Raw genomic sequence first — 21,669 nt, forward strand, 5'->3', positions numbered from 1 at the left:
ACCTAGCAACACAAATTATATCAATAGCATTTGCACAGTGCTTTACAGTTTATAAAGCACCTCCTCTTTTTTATCCCATTTACTCCTGGCGTAAAAATGCCAAAGTAGGTATTATTATCTGATTAAAAAACTGAGGTGAAGAGCAGTCAAGTGATTTTTCTGTTAGTCTTACAGCTGATAACAAATATGTCTAGCCCAGAGTCAAACCCTGGACTTGTGCTTCTTAAGCCAAATGTCTTTTATCTTCCATGCTGACTCTGAAATGCTTACTTGAATTTTGCTCGCCGTGGGGCCCCACAGTAGTCTCAATAATGGGAAAAAGAAAATCTTTAGGACCAATGCCATACCTAAATTTACCTGATTATAAAAAGAGATATTTTCCACCACCTGAGAAACCAGGAAGGACACCAAAACAAATGTTTGGGAAACAAAGAGGTTGGGAAAATAAGAGTAGGGAGGGGAAAAGTATCAGAAGCAAAAAAGTGAAGAAGCAAGAGGAGAACACACGCACACGCACACACACAAAAATAAAAATAAATGAACTGATAGCATAAAGAGAGCAGAAAAAGACAGTGAGGGTAAAATAAACTGAGTATATTAAAAAATAAAAAAGCAACAAAAAGCCACATTATCCCAAAGCCCGCAGGTGCCAACAATTCCAACAAAAGTATAGCAATTAACAGAATTAACACAGCCTTAAATAGCTTGGCTCACCAGATGTGGACTCCTAACAGGGTTCTATAAAATGTAAAGTTATTACAGATTAAACCATTAATCATCTGTTCAGAGACTATCTCTGGCTATAAAATTCCGTTTGCGTTTAAATGGCTAATAATCACAAAGGGATGTGGAATGTAATGGGCACAATGATGTTCTACCCAATCCTTTTTCCTTTAAATATGTGTTCCAGTCTCCAGTTCCTGTGTTTTTCCTTCCTCTCCATCAGAGATGCTCTGAGAAAAGAGAGGTGAAACAGACATGTCTGTCCCAGAGGTCTCAGCAGCTCATGAGCTTCTCTATAGGAAAATGAAGAACCAACATATCAGGGGAGAAGTAACATATTGAGATGAAAGGGGGATGGTGTAGGAAGACCCAAATCAAACAACACAGAAAATCCCAACATAGGAGGATACTGTGATGGGCTTGAGTCAGCTCCCTGGAGCTGGAAATTCCTGCCACTTGGTCTTGACTCGGCTTTCCTTCCCTGCACTGTGCTTTATCCAACAATAGCTCAGTAATACCAAGGACAGAGGAAAGAAGAACTGTATGTCTTGACAGGGAGGGTCCTTGGAAACTGAAATGAAAGTCAGAAGGAAGCACTTTTCTATAGGCATTTTAAGATTCAGAGTCACTTTCCCTCCGCAATACTAAAGCCAATGGACCACCCTTTCAACCCTGCTCTTCAACCTCATAGGACAAAAACATACATCAGGAGAAAGGAATAGATGGATGAGCATCAGTTGTCAAGGAATTACAGCCTCATGGGCAAGATGCCTATCTGAAGTTGTCATTCTACTAAGATTCCCAGTGGCTCCCCATTACCTAGAAAATAAAGCTCGAGGGTATAGCATAGCATCAAGCTCTCTATGGCCTGGCCCATTCTTACTTGATAACTACATGTGCCCTGAAATTAGCAAGCTGTATGTTTCTCACCCAGACACCATGATGGGTCCTGTTTTCAGGCCTTTGCTCATGCTGCCCATTCATCCTGAGCCACCACTCCCTCCATTCTTCCCTGTTCACTTCTACTCATCTTTAAGCCTCCCCTTGGGCATTGTTTTCTCCACAGAGTTTCCTGAACCCCAAGATGTGTTATGTCCTTCTACTCAGCAGCCCCATTGCACCAGAGAATGCCTCTTTTCAGTCAGTTAATGTAGGTTTACAGCTGTGAGTACATGAGTACAGAGTTTATTCTTGTATTATTTATGAATTATTGTTATTATTATTAACCTACTATTTCCCACCCCTGTATTTATTGAGAGCCCACAAGGATCTGGGAACACAACAAGAACAAAAATAAAACAGACCTGTGAAAACACAAAGAGGAATGACATACTGATTTTGTGACATTTAACTGGATACAAGTCCTATATTGATAGCCAGGCTGTGTGGAGAACCAGAACAATTTGATGACAACTTGGACCCTCTCTATTGTGGTTTCTACAGTGGTATCAACAGAGGTGGTGTTCACACAAGTGCAGTCGCAGTGTAACCAGAATGAAACATTCAGATGGGAAGACACTGCAGTTCCAAAGATAAAACCTATTTTGTACCGCATACAAAGTAACCATGATTTGTATCAAAAATCCCAAAGTCCCTTTACAATGTCCCTATTTTGAAGAAAATGACATACAAAAGCATCTACCTCAGCCTAAGGCAACTCAGAGCCACAAATGGCAAGAGAAGACATACTAGTAAAAAGGAATACAGAGATAGGGGAGAGAAGAAAAAATTGTGAAGTAACTGAAAACTATTTTAAAGGCAGATGGCTAATGTGGGTAAATGGGATTTATCAAGGAGCAAAGTCCTAGTGTAGCTGGAAGCTTTGGCTGTTACTAAGTTGTCAAAGAGAAATACCAAGAACAAGAGAAGAATTTACCAGACCTGCCCACAGAAAAGTGAATTGTAATGATTAAATGGAGAGAAAGAATGTTCCAGGACTACAGTATACTCAAAGGTATCTGTTTAAAACTCTGAGGTAAATAAGAAAACCGCTCAAGTCCCTTAGAAAGACTATAATACTCAACATGTAACAGAGAGATGGAACAAAAATTAATAAAGTTCTCTTGTGCCTACCATTTCCCCCAATATTTTGGACTTTTTCTGACTTGATCTGGATTTAAGTGTAGAATTATATTTCTAGCTAAGGTATGTGTATACTTTGATTGCTAATTACTGTTAATGACACTTTTTCAGAGCTGTCTTTAATTTTAAGCTTTGAAGTGACTTTTAAAGCTGTCTGCTCTCGACCTAGGCAGTGAGAGAGAGAAGGGAGATTTTGTTTTCCTTAGATTCTGCATGCATAAAATCATTAAAGAAACTTTCAAGTTCTTATGAGTGTTGTTTCAAAATGTTGGACCCTTTCTGATGGAAAAATTTGGAAAATTTCTCCTTTGCCTCAAAATATGTGCTTGAGAGCCGTTTCAATACAATCAGAAAGACTGGTGTTAGAGACCACCCCTAGATGCTGTCCAGGAGAAATTCCTGCTCAGGGCTGTTTCCCTCCAAAAATGGATGAGTTCTCCACTGCAATCAATGCCTCATTCATTCCTGTGCCACATATGTGGTAACAGAATGTTCCTAGCTATTTCTGATGAGAGTGCAATTCCAATATAGTGTGATTAACAGTGTTTAAGAGCCTTTCCGAGTTCATTAGACACTGAGTAGTTTATACCTTCATTCTACCCAAATGGGAGTAAATCTCATGGAAGGAGTATTCTGTCTACTACAATCCATCAGGAATGGCCAGTAGAGTCCCTGCAGTTAACAGAAGTCTAGGTAACATACAACAGAAAGACGAAACACTCTTTGGGTTCCCTTCTGTAATTTATCCTTCAGACCAAGAACAATACAGAGCTGTAATTGGATGTTTTCCTCCTTTGTCCAGTTTCTCCTTCCTACCCCTTCCTTTCAAGCCAAACATCATTTATTGCAGCAATGACCAGCTCAAACATCAATTTTTAGATTCCCACCTAAAACATATCTGTTTCCTCTACTCAGTTAAAACATTTAGTAGGTGGCGCTGAACACACAGTGTTTTGAACTATAACTGTTAATTTACCAATCTCATCTCCCTTCATAGATTATAAAAGCTTTGAGTACAGAGACTGTGGCTTGTAAAAAGACTAGTTACAGCACAAAAAGGGCACCAAATGAGTATCTGATAAATGTATCAATTCAATAAATACTTGTTATGCACCTATTTTATATAAGGCATGACAGGCAGAACTCTTGTCAGCACCTGGCTCAGAGTTGAGTGGTGTGGATGAGTACATGAGCAATGCCATCTCATGTATGACTGATATTCAACAAATATCAAATAGCCATAACACGCATAAAACCTGTGTCCTGAGAGGAGGGTCATAACCTGTCATAGCGATCTTCATCTATAAGAAAGCACACTGTTAGCTTTGCAAAAACTTTTCCCAGGGAAATGATATAGATATCTTAGGCAATAAAGCTTAGCTTAGATTAAACAAAAATGTACAGTAGACTGCTCTGAGGACACAGTGTTCTGAAAGAATTCTACCAAATCAAGTCTGATTCTTTTTTGCCTCAACAATTGACCTTAGTGATTGAACATACATTTGACTGATGTTCCTTTGCTCTCAGACAGAGGTCTCAACACATCAGCTACAATAGCATAAATGAGTAATGGCAATGTCCAGGGAAAGAAAAAAAAAGGAAAAGCAAGCCGTCTGGGCCTTAATGTTACATTCTGTGAATTTTCTTTCATCTCAAATAATGAGACTCTTGGGAACACCAAGTTTGGACAAGGTAAAATAATACAAATGTTTTAGACAAGACACACAACCACAAATTGGCCACTCTTAGAGCTTTCCCTATGTGCCACGTCAAAAGTACAAAATCAAACTTTACTAATGATTTCATTAGTAAACTAGTTCCTAATGATTTCAAAGTCCTTTCACCTGTGTTATTTTATTTTATTTATAAAGCACAGCTACCTGAGAAATAAGGTCCCCCATCAGTTAAATGTCAAAACAACACAGAGCACTTTAGTGGTGAACCCAAGGTCATGCAAACAACTTAAGCTCTGACCAAAACCAAGGGCTGTACTTCAAGTCCAAGGTCTCTTCTGCTACCACCTACAGAGCCAGTCACTGAACAGTCAGTGCATTAAAAAGAGTGTTTGAACTTTACCTCTTTAAGGCAGCCCATGAAGTTGTTGCTGACGGGTGAGCCTGGCAAGTCAGCGGTACTTGGGCTTCCTCCCACATAGAAGAAGTCATCGGAGCCCAGCATGGTGTAGTCCTCTTGAGTGTAGCCTGTCGTGGTAAGGATGCCATCCACAGAGATTGTCACCTGGTGGAGGGACATAGGGGCAAAAACAAAATCCCAACAATGACCTTATAGTCCTATCAAAATCCGATGGCTTCCCCCACCAGTGGCTTCACTTTCATTAAGATTTTGGTGAGGTATTCTTTCTAATTTGGTTTTATTTTGGGATGTGCAGCCAAGTTCCATTTTCTGGTCTGCCTTCCCTGTGGCCCATGCCTGCAGCATTCCCCTGCAGATTCCTAGGAGAGTGTGTCGGAACTGCCAAGCTGAGCAATTTGCTCTACTCATTGCACTCTTTACTCAGCCAGGCTAGAAAATGGAACTGTCCTCAGACGACGCCACTTGTCTCAGTTCATTGTTAAAATGATGTTTTAATTTTTAATGATTGTTAATTATGGTGGTAGTGAAAAACAGCAAAGGAGACATTTGACGATGGGTTTGTTAGGGGGTTGGTCTTTGGTTATTGATGATTATTTTCCTTTTTTCTTTTCTTTTTCTTTTCTCTTTTATTTGTTTCTTTTTGAACTCATACCACACTGACAAACATGCATCCTGGGAGGGAAGAAGAAAGGTCTCGATGGTGATGTGTCATGGATGATACTAGTACATGCCATGGACATCCCCAGGATGCCAACCCCTGCCCTCCCCCCGCTGCCATCACCACCACCAAGAGAAGAAATGACCCAACCAAAGAAGCAACTCTAACAAAAATACATGAATGATGATGCATAATAACCAAAACAATAATAATAATGCCCATAGGGAAGAAAGAGCACCCATACACCCAACATCCATGAAAGGAGCAGAGGGCAGAGAGAAGAGACAGGACCTCAGAGCGTGCACACGCCATACACTGACACACTCATGCAAAAATTATCTGGAGCCAAGAGAGAAGGCAGAAGAAAAAGGGGATGGAAGAGGGAAAGGGTGAGGAGAACTAAAGGAAAGAATCAGAATCCACTTCACCATCACATGCACTGCACCAACGGAAACACAAGATGGATGTGAAAAAAAAAACAACACTCAAAACTAAAGGGTCATCTTTCCCCTGCCTACCACCTCCCTCACTAAAAAAAAAAAAAAAAGAAAAGAAAAAGTCCAAACCCAACCCCAAAATATATGAAGGATGAGAGTAAAATAAAAAAGTGGAGACAAAAAAAAGGAGAGACAGAGAAGAAAGTGTACTTGGTGGATAATTTGATAGGTTGTTAGTAATGAGGAGGAAAATGATGGGACAAATTCTGATGCCAATGGGGAAGCTCACGAGACAGAAGCATGCCATGCAGAGTGTGGACAGAGAACATAATTGGTGGAGATCCCTTGGGCCATGGTGGGGAGTAAGGTGAAAGAAGGGAAAAGAAGAACACAGGAAGCAGAGCAATTTCCTCCCCAGATCACTCGTGGCAGCCATGGCCACACACTAGGGAGAGAAAGCAGGGGTTAAGGAATGAGGATAGTAAAAGAAAGGAGAAAGAGTGAGGGATAGCAAGACACAGAGATTAGGAAAGTCCTTAACATAAATCTTGTTGTCACTAGTCTGTGGCTTCAAAGTTGCAAAATAAGAAAACAAAACAAATTTAGCTAAATGGAGAAACTTTCCTTAAAAAATTTTTTGGGGGGAGGAAAAATTACTAACTGGAGAAACCATTCCAACCAAACTCTTCCAAGTATCATTTGCAGGACAGGTACATCCTCTTCCTTTATTTATTTTTTTAAGAGAAAGGAAAAACTTGCATTTAATTCAACAAAAATTTTAAAAGAGAAGAAACAAGTCTAAAGAGGATTAAAGAGGGGTTGGGGGAGGAAAAGAGGGCAACACACGGCAAACCCAAAAAAAGAGACAATAAGAATGATATCTACCAGACAATGTAGTTTGTTTACCATAGCGTGTCCGATGCCTGAGTGCTTTGCGGAAAAGGGGGAAGAGAGGAAATTAAAAATTGTGAACAGAACGATTGTTAATTAAAAAAACTAAAAAACAAAGATGAGTCGTTAGGGTGTTAGTACATTAGTCGGTTAGTAAAATGACACATTGCATGAATGATCTTGTGTTAGTTTTTCAAAAAAAAGGCACCCAACACAGAAAAAGAGAGTGGGGAAGACAATGAGACCAGGACTCTGTGGAAAACCTGGCACCCGGGGCATAGCCAGGAAAGGAGTTGCAGTCATGTTTAACTCCCCACTTCTTCCAAATGCCTCAGATCAGACCTCACCGCAGTTAGTTTTAGCATCATACTTACTTTCCAAGGGCTCTTCTGAAAGATCACCACCCCGTTTTCCTTCCCACCCTCTAGCAATACACATTCCACCTGTCCCCAAAGACACCAAAGTTTATCATTCCACATGTAGATAGATCGAGCAGAAATAACAATAAGTTGGGGATTTTATTTTCACATCTGACCCTGACTACATGCATAGACAATCATGACTCTCTCTTAGAATGAAAAGAACTTAAAATGTTTACCAGCCACATCTAGCATAGGAAAGCTACTTTATGTACCTTACTCTAGGATTCTGCAGGTAATGTAAAGATCTGTGAACCAGCTGATTTTGTATAGATTTGCGCAGTAGGAGGGGCACATTCTCCTCTTTCTTTTCCTCTCAGTTTAGAATAACTATGTGGTTAGAATTCATCAAAATAGTTGGAGTCTTCTCTATTCCCCAGTGAAGTTTTTTGTTTGTTTGCTTACTTTTCCAGAATGCCTCCTGTTGGAATCATTCCCCATTCCTCTTTAAGAATGCTTTTCACGTTATTAAGCATTTTAAGCAATTTCTTGTGTGGATAGCAAAGAGGACTCGGTTAAACAGGAGAACAGAGGCCCTGTGATTAGTCTCCCCTTTTCTGTTTTCAAATGCTAAATTGCCAACACACCCAGAGCTGGGAGTCTGGAAGGCTGGAAGACTGGTAACCCCAGTTTTGTGTTTGTGGTTTGGCAAGAGTGGCATATAGAGGTAAGTCAATTCATGTGATAGCCATGACCATGGACTCAGACAAGGTCATGAACCCAAAACACAAAGCAAAATCAAAAAATCGCACAGAAATACCTGACTACCATGGTCCTTAATCCCAGTTATGGTTTAGAATGGGTTTTCCCATCTCCTTCCTTTAATCAGAACCCCCAATAAAGTACCTGGCCATGGCCCTGACTTGGCTCAAAGGCAGAGCCATGAGGAGATGACCATGAAGGAAGAAATAGGGAAAGTTCTGCTCCATTTGGTAATGAACTCTAAGTAAGCTTTCCTCAAATAAATTTTGGTCACAGAAGACATTCAATCTTACCAAAAAGTATATGAAACTGCCATAAGCTTGTTATTAAATATTTATGAAGCAATTTTACAGTTTCATTGAAATAGACAGGGGCTTCCCACCCCTACAAATGTATCCCAAAGAACTCAAAAATATGTTATAAATGTATTTTTAGTAGGAAAAATACTATTATTATATGATTCAGTGCTGAAAGGATTGCATTTACAAAATCAACTCCACTCCTCTGAGATTTCCCTCTTTCAATAAATTGCATCTGGATGCAAAAAAAAGTCAGTGAGATCCAATCATTGGTGCACTTTCTCTATGAGGTTCATACTCCCTTTGCCAAAATCCCCCAAAGCTCTAGGGCAGGGGTGGGCAAACTTTTTGACTCGAGGGCCACAATGGGTTCTTAAACTGGACCGGAGGGCCGGAACAAAAGCATGGATGGAGTGTTTGTGTGAACTAATATAAATCCAAAGTAAACATCATTACATAAAAGGGTATGGTCTTTTTTTTTTTTTTTTTTAGTTTTATTCATTTCAAACAGGCCGGATCCGGCCCGCGGGCTGTAGTTTGCCCACGGCTGCTCTAGGGCCTCTGTAGCCTCCTCTAAAACTGAGAGTTCTGCTTAGCTGCATGCTTGGTGACATACACAGTCACCTTCCTGACAGAGCACTCAGCCTGTAAATCGTGTGCATGTCACAGCGAGCCTAGCACCCAGACCACAGATGAGCTCATAATCCTTCTGGAACATATGGTACTTTGCATATTGAGCCTCCACACATGACTGGGGAGGACTGTAATCACCATTTCACAAGCCGAAACGGTGGTGTGGAAAGGTTAAATGGCTTGTCCAAGGGCACAGAGTGGAGTTGTGTCTTAGAACTTGGAAAAGAAACCCTCTGCTTGCTGATTAAACAGAAAAACCAATATCTGAATTACAGTTTGGTTTATCCCCCTCTCAGTATAAAGGACTGAATTGGGGCCCAATTCTCTTTTGAAAGTGTTTTTAGTATAAATAAAAGTGAGTCTTTCTCTGGCTAATTGGAATCACTAGAATGGCAAGGTATTCTGGAGGGTAGGAGAGAGTTAGAGAAATAGATTGGTTGGTAGAACCACAACCCAAATATGCTACCCACTACATGAAAAGTTTTCCCTCCACTGATTAATGTCTCAAGGGTGTTACAGTGATCCCCCCTAGTCAAAACTAGCAAAAGGTCATATTTCACTTGGTCTAGAGCCGTGGTCGGCAAACTGCGGCTCGCGAGTCACATGCGGCTCTTTGGCCCCTTGAGTGTGGCTCTTCCACAAAATACCATAAAATACCATGTGCGGGTGCACATTTACAGTGCAATTGAAACTTCATGCCCCAGAAGTCGGTATTTTGTGGAAGAGCCACACTCAAGGGGCCAAAGAACCGCATGTGGCTCGCGAGCTGCAGTTTGCCGACCACTGGTCTAGAGTCTGCAACTCAAATATGTCAAGGCCTTATACGTTAGCAAATAGACATTTCACTTGGGTTCTCTTGACAGTTGAGGTCTCTTGAGTAAGTATAGATGGGGATGACAAAAAAAAACATCAGCAATAGGATTCTTTGGCCTTGGAGAAAAAAAAATAAAACATAGAACAGTAATTCAAAAATGTTTAATCCAGCCCTGGCCAAGAGGCTTAGTTGGTTGGAGCACCATCCCATGCACCAAAAGGTTTCTGGTTCAATTCCTGGTCAGGGCACATACCTAGGTTATGGGTTTCATCCCCAGTGAAGGTGTGAAAGGGAGGCAACTGATTGATGTTTCTCTCACACATTGATTTCTCTCTCTTTCTACCTTCATCTCTCTAAAACAGCAGTTCTCAACCTGTGGGTCGCGACCCCTTTGGGGGTCGAACAACCCTTTCACAGGGGTTGCCTAAGGCCATTGGAAAACACATATATAATTACATATTGTTTTTGTGATTAGTCACTATGCTTTAATTATGTTCAATTTGTAACAATGAAAATGCATCCTGCATATCAGATATTTACGTTAAGACCCATAACAGTAGCAAAATTATAGTTATGAAGTAGCAAAGAAAATAATTTTATGGTTGGGGGTCACCATAACATGAGGAACTGTATTAAAGGGTCGTGGCATTAGGAAGGTTAAAAACCACTGCTCTAAAATCAATAAATATATCCTTAGTTGAGGATTTTAAAAAAAAAAGTTCAATCCATGTGCAGTAAGATAACTGGGGAATCTAAGCCTTGTGGTTTTTTTGGCAATTTCACCACAGAGAGAGTAGAATCCCCCAACCAGGTGGCTTTCTTGACATTCTTCAATATGGAAATTGGTGTTTCGTATATTTTGTGTTTCCAACGTGTGTGAGCCTTCTCCGTTTATTTAGCATTATTAAGAAGTTACACTTTTATCAAACAAAAAACATATGCAAACACCTGTCAGGTCTTCTGCTTTCATGTTTACATTAGAAGGCATAACATCAATCATATCGCAGAAGAAAATTTGATAAGCACTTTCCAGAAATTTGCATAATGTTTTCTGATTAAGAGAGGATGGATGCTGTCCAACAGGGTTGAATGACAACTTCACCAGAAGAAAAACCAAGTGAAAATAACAACCTGGAAAAGACAGTCTCAGCACAGATATCCACTTTTACAGGAAAAGCTTTTTTGAACTGAAGTGGGCTGGTTAGGTGTTATCATGGTTGTTATTGGTTATGAAATTAAACTGATTTCACTGGGCTGAGGCTCTCAGAGAATGTCGTCACCTGACGGAGTTGCCTGCTTAGCATCGGCAAGCGATGGGACTTCCCAAGCACGGAGAGAACCAGGAAAGGCTGCTCCAAAGTTGACTTTTTTATTTGGGTCCTTCCACCTTCCAGGCCTCCAAATCAATTGAAGAGTCTTGGAGGTAGAGACATGGGCAATAAAGTAGGACCATCGCACCAAGGAACAGAGAAACAGAGGAATTCAGAAAGGTTCCAGCTAATTCATTCCAAGGCTAGAGGTTAACATCACAACTGAAAAAATCAAATTGGGTGAGGGGTGGTAAATGAAAAGGAAGAGAAAAAGGAAGACTTTTTCTAGAGGGAATTAAAAGTACGGCAGCATGGCAATGACTAACTTAATTAAAAAGAAAAACATAGATTGAAAGAATGAGGAAAACCTACCACACTGCAAAAACAATGCTGTTTCTAATTGAATTTAACAGTAATATAATGAGATTCAAATGTGTAATTAAGAAAATGATTAAAAGGAATGCAGGAAAAAAAAGTAATGAAAGTACTTATAAATTGTATTATCTACACAATTGAATTTTTTCTTAAATAACAGGCACAAATGGAGAATTAAAGTACGGGAAGAAGCACATTTTAATAATTTTCCTTGTGAAATTGCAAAAACTGGGAGAAAGTTAGACTTTGATAGATGCAAACCTATCTCTATACCCCTCTCCATTTCATCTATCACCTGTTTCACACACTTCCTCCCTGACTACCTAAGAGGAGCCTCCAGGCACTCTCTCCCCTCAGCATTACCTGCCGGAGGTTGCGTGTCACTTTGACATCATGCCAGGCGTTGTCATTGAATTTTCCATTCACTGGCTCCACGATGGCCTCGAAGGCCCCAGACCCCAGGTTAATGACCAAGGAGACCGCGCCATCCTTCAGAGCCAGGTTGACATAATCAGCCGACTTTCCCGTGTGCAGGATGAGCCCATTTCGCTGCCAGGTCTTAAAGGAGAGGGTGATTTCATCACTGCTGCTCTGGATCGGGTTCTGAGACAGGTCGTAGCACAGGTACTCTGAGCCTCGGAAAGTGGCCACATTCTCCTCTCGAGCTGCAGGAAGGAAGGAGGAAAGCAGTCAATCAAATATTGACTGGCATGAGTCGGATAGATTTCTAAAAATACCAAAGAGGACACCCCCTCTATGGCTGACCCCAATACTATGCTCCCTCCCACTCTTTCCAGAAGACTTATATCTAAGTACCAGAAAAACCAGGAGAGGAGGAAAGTGCAGAGAAGTTCTGTATTCAAGGGTGGAAACCAGCACACCAGTGCAGGATAGCTGGCTGCCTTTCCTTCAAATTCTGTCAGAAAAAAACTAAAGGGAAATTTCCATGCAAAATAATAAAGTAAGGTTTACATCACTTTTGTTTCAATGGTAGCTTTTAAATGCTTGGAGACACGAGCTGGTTTAGAATGTATAATTAATAGTTTTGACAAAGGGATTTTTAGCTCTAGGTAACTTTTATTGACCAAAAACTAAAAATCAAATAGCCTGAAAGATTTGGCTCTGATTCGGATCCATCAATAACCCACTTAACATTAGTTCTCATGGTAGAGTCCTCAGCCCAGTGGAACATGACTGGGTTGTTAAATAGGAGGTTGTACCTGAGAAGGTGATCAAGCAGATGAGGAAAAGGGAACAGAAGGAAATTTGGTAATATACTATGACAAGACAGTAATATCGCCCTTAGACTCCAAGAGACCTCTGCTCTAGGGGTCTCCTGTTTAAAATGGCCCTGTCAGACCATCTCTCCCCATAGGACTAGGAGTCCACAAGGCCAAGATGGAATTCCACTGGAGCCATACTCTCCTTCAAGACCATATTCCAGACACTGGGATCCTGTAATTCCCTACTCCAAAGCCCCAAGTCTGTTTCCTAGGCTTGTGTAGGTCTCTCCCCTGGATCTACTGTCTGATGGAAAATCATGTTGTCAATGTGGATACCTCAAGCTCTGAGGGCAGCCGTGGGGGAATATTTATAAGGCTTTCACAGAGATTGGCCACATAAGCTGGGGCATCAATGTACATTAATACCAGACCTATTGTGATATAGGATGGAGCCAAAGGTGGGAAGAAATGGGAACAGGACACAGGCTGAGGACCAGAAGGGCTGGTTCTCCCTGTGCTAGCATTTCTCAGTACAGAACTCAGAGGAATCCAAAATTTCTAAAATGTGAACCTGGCTTATGAAGGTAGTTTCAAAGGTACATTTTTCAAGGTAAGAGGATGGAAGTATACTAGGTGTACCAGTTAATAATGCAGATTTTGTAATCAAAGAAAACATGATAATTTCAAAAGAAACATCAAAAGTGCTTTATTCAAAATAATGTCCATCACTACCTACAGATTTCCTCCATCTTTAGATATCATACCAATAGAACTTTTCTTGTTTTGAGACAAACCATTCAGAGACCAAATTTTCCATTTTTTTGTATATCTTTTAACGTGTCTTTAACTGGTTTTGAAGTGTGTGATGATGCATTATCATGAAGCAAAATTACATTGCCGTGTCTTCTAGAACATTCTGGTCATTTCGTGATCAAAGCATGGTTCAAATTGATTATTTGTTGTCAGTAGCAATCAGTATTAACAGTTTCACCTGGTTTTAGAAGCTCATACTACACCATCAGACGCAGAGCATTGTCTTCCTGATCCCACCAAACGCAGAGCATTGTTTTCTTTCCGAAGTGATTTGACTTTGCAGTCAATGTTGACGGTTGACGTAGATCAACTCATGATTTTGTGTGTTTGGGATTTTCAAAATAAATCCACTTTTCATTGCCAGTCACAATTCAATGCAAAAATGACTTTCTTTCATGCCATTGAAGCAACATTTTACTGATGACTTTTCAGTTTTTCATTTGTCTTTCGTTCAGTTGATGTGGCACCCATTTTCCTTCCTTTAAAATCTTTCCCATTGCTTGTAAATGATCGGAAATTGTTTGCTGAGCAAGATTTAATCTTCCTGCAAATTGTTTTTGAGTTTGACATGCATCTTCATCCAATAATGCTTGTAATTGTTGGTCTTCAAATTTTTTTGGTTGATCTAGACGTTCTTTGTCTTTCACATCGAAAACATCACTTTTAAAGAATTTATTTAAATCAGTGTTCACAAGTATCTTGACATGGAGCATGTTCACCATAAGCTTTCCAAAGTATTCAGCAGCACTATTCTTAAAGTAATAAATTAAAACTTCCTGCAAATGCTCTTTTTTTGTCATGAAATTTGACATTTTAAGTGTAAAAATATGATGTTAAGACCTTCAGCAAATTTGACATATGAAGTTTTGAAGCTTGCTGTCAATACAACAAAATAACATACATATCAAATTGCATCTATATCAACATATGTGTAACTTGATCTGTTGGAAAAAATCCGCATTATTAACTGGTACAACTAGTATTTTATTTAATCACTATATGCATGGTGCATGAACTCATGCACCAGTGGGGTCCCTCGGCCTGGCCTGTGGGATGGGGCTGAAACCCGCTCTCCAACATCCTCCAAGAAGTCCTGGATTGCGAGAGGGTGTAGGCCAGCAGAGGGACCCCACAGGTGCACAATCAGGGCCGGGGAGGGATGCGAGGTTGGCCAGCAGGGGAAGGACAGCGGGAGGGCTCCAGGGAGTGTCCAGCCCATCTCGCTCAGTCCTGATTGGCTGGACCCCAGCAGGAAGCTCACCTACTTGTTGGAGTATCTTCCCCCTAGTGGTCAGTACATGTCATAGCAACTGGTCAACCAGTTGACTATCTGCCCCCTGATCAGTGCACATCAAAGGAAGCGGTTAAGTGGCCTTAGCATATCATTAGCATATTATGCTTTGATTGTTTGAACAGCTAACCAGATGACCATACACTTAGCATATTAGGCTTTTATTTTATAGGATTTGTTGCTTTGATGTATAATTTCAACACACCACATGTAGACTTCCATTTGTCCTCCTACCCTGCCCAACAGCCTCACTTAGAGTGGCCAGCTTCCTATCAGGGTTTGTTTAAAGCTACCAAAGCACCTCATTAATGAGAAGAAATGAGCAACAATACAGTTTCCCTTTAAAGAGTGGGGGCCACAAAATAAGGTTGAGAGAATTCTATTTTCCCTTCTAGAATTACACTTCAGCCTTATCAACCAAAGCCAATTCTACCTCAACTCAGATCCTTATCAACCATCACAGCCCTTGGTCAGTCACTTAAATGAAATAAGTATTTTCTCATCATGAGATAAGAGCTATAAAGGAGTCAGTCACTCTTATAATGTGGAGAAATGACCACCCACTACACACTATTAAATTAATCATAGTATCATGATAACATTAAAACATGAACCTCAACTTCATACTCCAGAGAGTTAAAGAAGAGATGAAGTTTGTCCTGTATGTTCATGGTGGCCACAGTGAAATGTGTCTACCTGCATATTTCTGTTTGCACACACACGCTGATATAAGCAAAAGGGATCTGTCCACTTATAAACTTACACATCTACACTAATAAAAGAGAAAGATTCAAATTGACTGTACCTTTGCAATGCCCAACAGCCAATCAGGAGTGAGTATGCAAATTAACCCAACAAAGATGACAGGTTAATTTGCATACACAGGCAGCCAGTGGTGTTCTGCACTGCCCCAGCCGCTCCAGGCCTCTGGGCAGTGTGGGAAGGTGGAAAGGTGGCTCCGGGCCAGAATGAAGGCAGAAAGGCGGCTCCAGGCTGGAGCAAAGGTGGTGCCAGCAGCCAGGGGAAGGAAGGCCCATTTTTGCATGAGTCTTCGTGAATGGGGCCTATAGTATACTACAAGGAGCAACTACTACTCAACACAGAACCTATGCCTGATGTATTTTACCAAAATAGCCCCCAAAATTTGTAGAGTAGAAATTTGACACTATTGGCATGTTTGAAATAGATCTAACCAATGCCCTAAGTACTTTGTCTATTGTCACAATCTCTCCTCTCATTTCTGAAGAAATGGCTCTGTTAAAATGCAGCTGGACAAGCCCTTGTTCAGTAGCCCTAGAGTGACTCTCACAGAGTAGAAGGTGGTAAATCAAATGAAGTCATCACCACTATGCTCTCTATGCTCTCTTCCTACAGACACAAATGTGCACACAGCCAACCACTATTCCTGTCCTTGGGACTACACGTGGCATATTAATGGGGATTTTCTATAAAAATTTAAGTTACTAAAAATATAAATGAGCAAGGAAAGGAGGCCTTTAAAGAGAACCTTAAATTAATCATGTGCCCTTTAACGGGGAAGGCTTGACACAGAACAGCAAGGCACTGAGATATTATTTAATGTGCTACATGGTACTTAATATGTTTCATATAATTAGACCAGGGAGTCTGTAAGAATAAGTTTTAGAGCTATAAGGCAGTGGTTCTCAACCTTCTGGCCCTTTAAATACAGTTCCTCATGTTGTGACCCAACCATAAAATTATTTTCTACTTGAATTAGTTGCTACTTCAAACTGTGTACTGACTTACAAACTGTCCCACAGCTTGCTTAAATGGAGCCAAAAACCTACTTACCCCACCCTATGTAAATTACACTCTTTCATCAAAAGAAATGTGTCCCTTCCTCCCCTGGAATCTGGGTGTGTTTAAAACAAAAGAATTTGTCTTGTGTGGAATGCCCATTGAGGAAAAATGACATCATTTTAGAGAAAAGAATATCACAATTAATAAACAAGAAATAAAACCAATGTGAGAAAAGGGTCTATATAAAAAACATATATATTTATGCAAATCTCAATGCAAATTAACCAAAGGTAGCAGAGTGCATTCTTTTGCAAGTATCTAATAAAAACTGCTGCAACAGTTTAAAACTTCCCAATCTCTCCATTCAATTATAAATTTTCCCAGTTTACCTCTTTCTAGTACAGGAGGAGGCCATCAAGGCACCCCAGACCCTGGGCACCTCCCTCCACTTGTCAACAAACAATAGGCAACTAAAAGCTACTCTGTGAATCATATTCTAGATAAGCAAAATTATATCATTTTAAATTCATAGCATGCTGTCCTGATTGATATGGGGAAGAGAGTTATTGGCAGTTCATGACCCACTCTTTAAAAGAGCCAATAAGGGGCCTGGTGGGAGAAGAAAGAGTGAGGATCTTGAAGAAATTGTTCCTTTGAACACTCTCACAACTGACCTATTCTCCTAAAATCTCAATCTGTCTTAATTTCCTTCCAGTAGCTAAGGTTAGAGCACTTGCTTTCTTATCACCTTGAAAACCATACTAAGCTGACAGTGAACATAACTAAAAGGTATAAAAACAAACAGTGGCAAACCCATTATTTCTAAGCCCATTCAATTCTCTAAACACTCCATTAGAAAAATGTAATACTGCCCAAAATCTGTGTTTCTATACTTGGTGTTTACACTGGGAAGGAGGTTAAAGAGACAATGCAGTCACCTTGTATGCATCTGAGCTAAATAGGTAGAAAAATGAATGCAGGGGATTATGTAACACAGTACACAACAGCTTAGCATAAAGCTACAGCTTGGCAAGAGGGTAAGCATGGATGTGGCTAATGGACTGTTTAGATCCATTTAAATTACATCATTCCAAAATTTTTAATCAATTGCATAAGTGCTAAAATAAAATATTATTCTCACTGCATGAAAAGCAGAGCTCAACTCTGTATGACAACAAACCATTTACCCATTATTTGTAAGTATCCAATTGATTAAACATTAGATGCAATCTAGGCATGTATAACTCAAAATTTGAAATCAGATGTATAAGATATGTAAAGTCCTGAACTTTCAAATGGCTTGTTAATCCCAGTACTGTTTTATACACTGAGTGGCCAGATTATTATGACCACCCCATCAGTATTTCGTTGGGCCACATTTGCCTTCAATACTGTGGCAATTCTTCTTGGCATTGACTCCACGAGATGTTGAAAGGTGATGCGAGGAATCTGACACCATGCCTGATGAACATTACTGTCCAGTTCTGTGAGATTTGATGATTGTGGAACCAGCTGCCTAATGGTTCTTTTAACTTCATCCCACAAATGCTCAATTGGATTGAGATCTGGTGATTGTGGGGGCCACCTAAGCAAGGTAAAGTCTCCCTCATGTTCTTGAAAACACTCCTGCACAATATGAACATCATGGCATGGTGCATTGTCTTGTTGGAAGAAGTCACTTCCATTGGGATACACCGTCAACATGATAGGATGAACTTGATCAGCAACGATACTTAGGTATGTTGTGCTATTCAGATGTTGTTCCATACGAATTAAAGGGCCCAAATCATGCCAGGAAAACATGCCCCAAACAATAACATTGTCCCCACCAGCTTGAAGGATTGTACTCATGCATGTGGGGTGCATGTTTTCATGCTGTTTCTGCCAAATTCTCACTCTGCCATCTGCATGATGCAACTGGAAACGTGATTCATCGGACCACATGACTTTTCCAATGCTCAACTGTCCAATCCTTGTGTTCCTGTGCAAATTGGAAACGTTTTATCTTGGTAACTGCAGACAGCAAAGGTGTTCGAACAAGCCTTTGGCTTCCATATTCCATACGATGCAGTGTATGACTAATTTGCCTACAAACATCAGGTGGTCATAATAATCTGGCCACTCAGTGTATCTATAGCATTAACAAGCATTTACTCAATTCTATTTTCCATTTTCTTCCCCCCAAAAAACCACCTAATTGGTAATTTATATAATAACTCTTTTTCTCTGAGAAATTCCAAAACAGATTAAAATATTCCCTATAATGATTTTTCACTATGCAATCTAAGAATTGTGGAGAAATGCATATCACTGTTTCATCAGGCCTGTGGTTCCTGATAGGTTGCTATCTTGGGCTTTAAGATAAAAAATCTGGACTTTATTCTGAAGGATATGAGGAAACACTACATAAATTTACTGAGAAAATTGAAAGTCCCATATATATTTTTAGAAGATCACATTGATAATAAACTGGACAAAAGAGAAAATGGAAGGCACAGAGCCCTGATGATGATGAAGAAGCACTGAGCCTAAGACATGGTGTACACAAAGCAGAAGTCCACAGTTCCACAATTATCCTGCTCATTCCAGGACAGTTAACATATGAGAACACATTTGAACTACTTTTCCTGGGGTTGACCGGGGCTGGTTTGACCTGGGTGGTGATACAATTCCCAAGTGAAGTTTGCCTTTCACTGGGCAAAAATAGAAGAAAAGGAGTCCTAGAAGAGACAACCTAAGGAACCAAGAGGCAGAGATACAGGCAAACCAAAGACCATAGGAGGAAGCCAAAGTCTGGATAGTAAGATCCCAATGCAACCATGGACAACTAAGGGCCAGGCGTCAAAATTAACTCATTGCGGGTGGGTCACAAGCATTCTCGTGTTTTCATATCACACAGTGTTTTACATAAATGTTAAAGGCATGCCTCAAAATTAAATACCCATTGCATTTTGAAGTTATTTATTACATGTTCTTAGAAGCTAAATATCGTTTTAAAGTATGATGCTTTGTAAAATGTTTTTTGTACTCATTCAATAGAAACTTATCTGGCCACTGGGTAAAGCTAGCAATAAAACTACTGGTGTGCAATGTGTTAAAAGACAAGGACACAGCATCCTATATAATAAAGAGGTAATATGCAAAATAACCCTCATGCCTCCACAAGATGGCTGCCTATGACCAGGCCAGCAGGGGGATTAGTGAGGGATGACTAAACGACTGAATAAGCAGGCTGTGTGGGGCAACCAGTCCAGCAGGGGGGTTAGTGAGGGATGACCAAACGACTGAATAGCAGGCTGCATGGGGTGACCAGGCTGCTGGGAGGGCTATGAGGGGTGACCAGGCCAGCGGAGGGTGGGGGGAGAGGGTGCAGTTGTTGGCAACCAGGCCAGCAGGGGGGTCAGTTAGGGGCAATTGGGCTGGTGGTGGTGGGGGCAGTGAGGGGCAACCAGGTTGGCAGTGGGGGGCAGTTAGGGGCAACCAGGCTGGCAGGGGCGGGCAGTTAGGGGTGACCAGGCAGGCAGGCAGGTGAATGATTAGGAGCCAGTGGTCCAGGATTGTGAGAGGAATGTCCAACTGCCAGTTTAGACCTGATCCCAGGGATTGAGCCTAAACTGGCAGTCAGGCATCCCCCGAGGGGTCCCAGATTGGAGAGGGTGCAGGCTGGGCTGAGAGGACTGCCCCCTCCCCCCCATGCACAAATTTTGTGCACCAGGCCTCTAGTTAGATATAAAAACAAACACATTAGAATGGGTAAAGAAGGATCTCAGGTCCACTTGCAAACATATATTCACCTTTAAAATATCATATACTTCCAAAAGCTTTATTTTTTTATTAAATTAATTGGAGTGACATTGGTTAATATGAACATAAAGGTTTCTTGTGTGGATTTATATGTTACAAGATCTGTATATTGCAACAGTGTGCCCACCACTCAAAGTCAAATCTCCTGCCCAAATGCTTCCTTAATCATGATTTGTGTTCTCTCAATACTCTGTGAGGTCACTTTGCTATGACAATGTCAATGTAAGGAAGTGGAGGCACACAGAGTTTAGATAGTTTATACAAGGCAGTAGGAAACACTTTGGCCAGTTCCAAACCTCAGCCCTCTAATCCTCATCCTTGATTCTTAGTCCCACCACCACCATGAGAGGAACGCAAATCCTCAGGAGTAGGTGCGTAGGCCCCTATATATGGTGTCCTGGAACTGTGTAAAGTTCATTGTGTCAAGAGGAGAAACACTGACAAGAGGTCAGAGCCCACCCAGGCAGCAGGAGCCTAAGCAGGGAATAAGGGAATGGGCTGAGTCATGCTGAGAGGATCATACTCCCCACCTCCATCAGAGAGCCTTAGAAATAGAATGTTTAGGTGCCACTTGGAAGAGCCTATTGAAATGCTTAGGCCTCTCGGGCTGTCCCACTGGCCCTAGCAGAACACCTGCTGTGCCCCCAAAAGGGAATGGGAGCCAGCTTCCAGAGGACGCACCTCTGAGACCTTGGCAACACTGCCCTCATCTTTGAGTCCTTTGTCCTTCAATTGGCCTCCACACAGTAGCATGGTACTTTAGTCTGCACTGACACAAAGATAACCCTGGCTGGCCATCCTGTCCTGGCGGGCCCACCCTGGAGTCAATGAGGCACAAAATCAAATGGGCTGCTGCCACCCTCTCTTCCAGAGAAAGCAGTGGCCAAGGGCCCTGAGCTGGCTTGTCAACTCCTTTCCTCTGATCCACAGAACTCAGCAGGAAAAGCACTGTCCCTCCTCCACCAGTGCGGCTGCGATGAGAGCTTTCAGGTTCTCAAGTTGTGAACTGATGATGTATCACTCAATCCTTCTGGCCACTGCTTCCCAGGCACAGAGCCCTGCTGATGAAGAAGAAAGCACTGAGCCCAAGGCACGGGGTACACAAAGCAGAAGTCCACAGTTCCACAGTTGTCCTGCACATTCCAGGGTGGGGCTAGGGGGCTGCATGTCCACTCCATTCTGAAAAGGGCTTTGAGTTAAGCCAGCAATGTGGTAGTTGGCTGGCAAAGGAACAAGCTAAAGCAAATATTAGTTTGTTCTTTCACAGTTCTGTTTTCTTTCCATGCTAGGAATCTGCTGAAAATCCAACATCTGGAACAAGAACTCCCACCTCTATGGGC

The 21,669-nt window shown here is 41.2% G+C and overlaps 1 protein-coding gene across 10 annotated transcripts in view; it reads right to left on the bottom strand.

Annotated features, from left to right (window-relative positions):
* The window catches only part of NRXN3 (neurexin 3), a gene marked incomplete at its 5' end in the record, with an annotated part of 1,486,708 nt that overhangs the window by 1,127,779 nt on the left and 337,260 nt on the right, over positions 1-21,669 (bottom strand). For all 10 annotated transcript variants that reach the window (XM_081083746.1, XM_081083745.1, XM_081083748.1 and 7 more), the window contains 2 exons: positions 4,882-5,043; positions 11,801-12,102. In XM_081083746.1, coding sequence (XP_080939872.1) covers positions 4,882-5,043; positions 11,801-12,102 — 464 coding nt within the window. The remainder of the gene's footprint in view (positions 1-4,881; positions 5,044-11,800; positions 12,103-21,669) is intronic.

The sequence above is a fragment of the Myotis nattereri genome (assembly GCF_964212035.1).
Source record: "Myotis nattereri genome assembly, chromosome: 1".
In the NCBI taxonomy this organism is placed as follows: domain Eukaryota; kingdom Metazoa; phylum Chordata; class Mammalia; order Chiroptera; family Vespertilionidae; genus Myotis; species Myotis nattereri.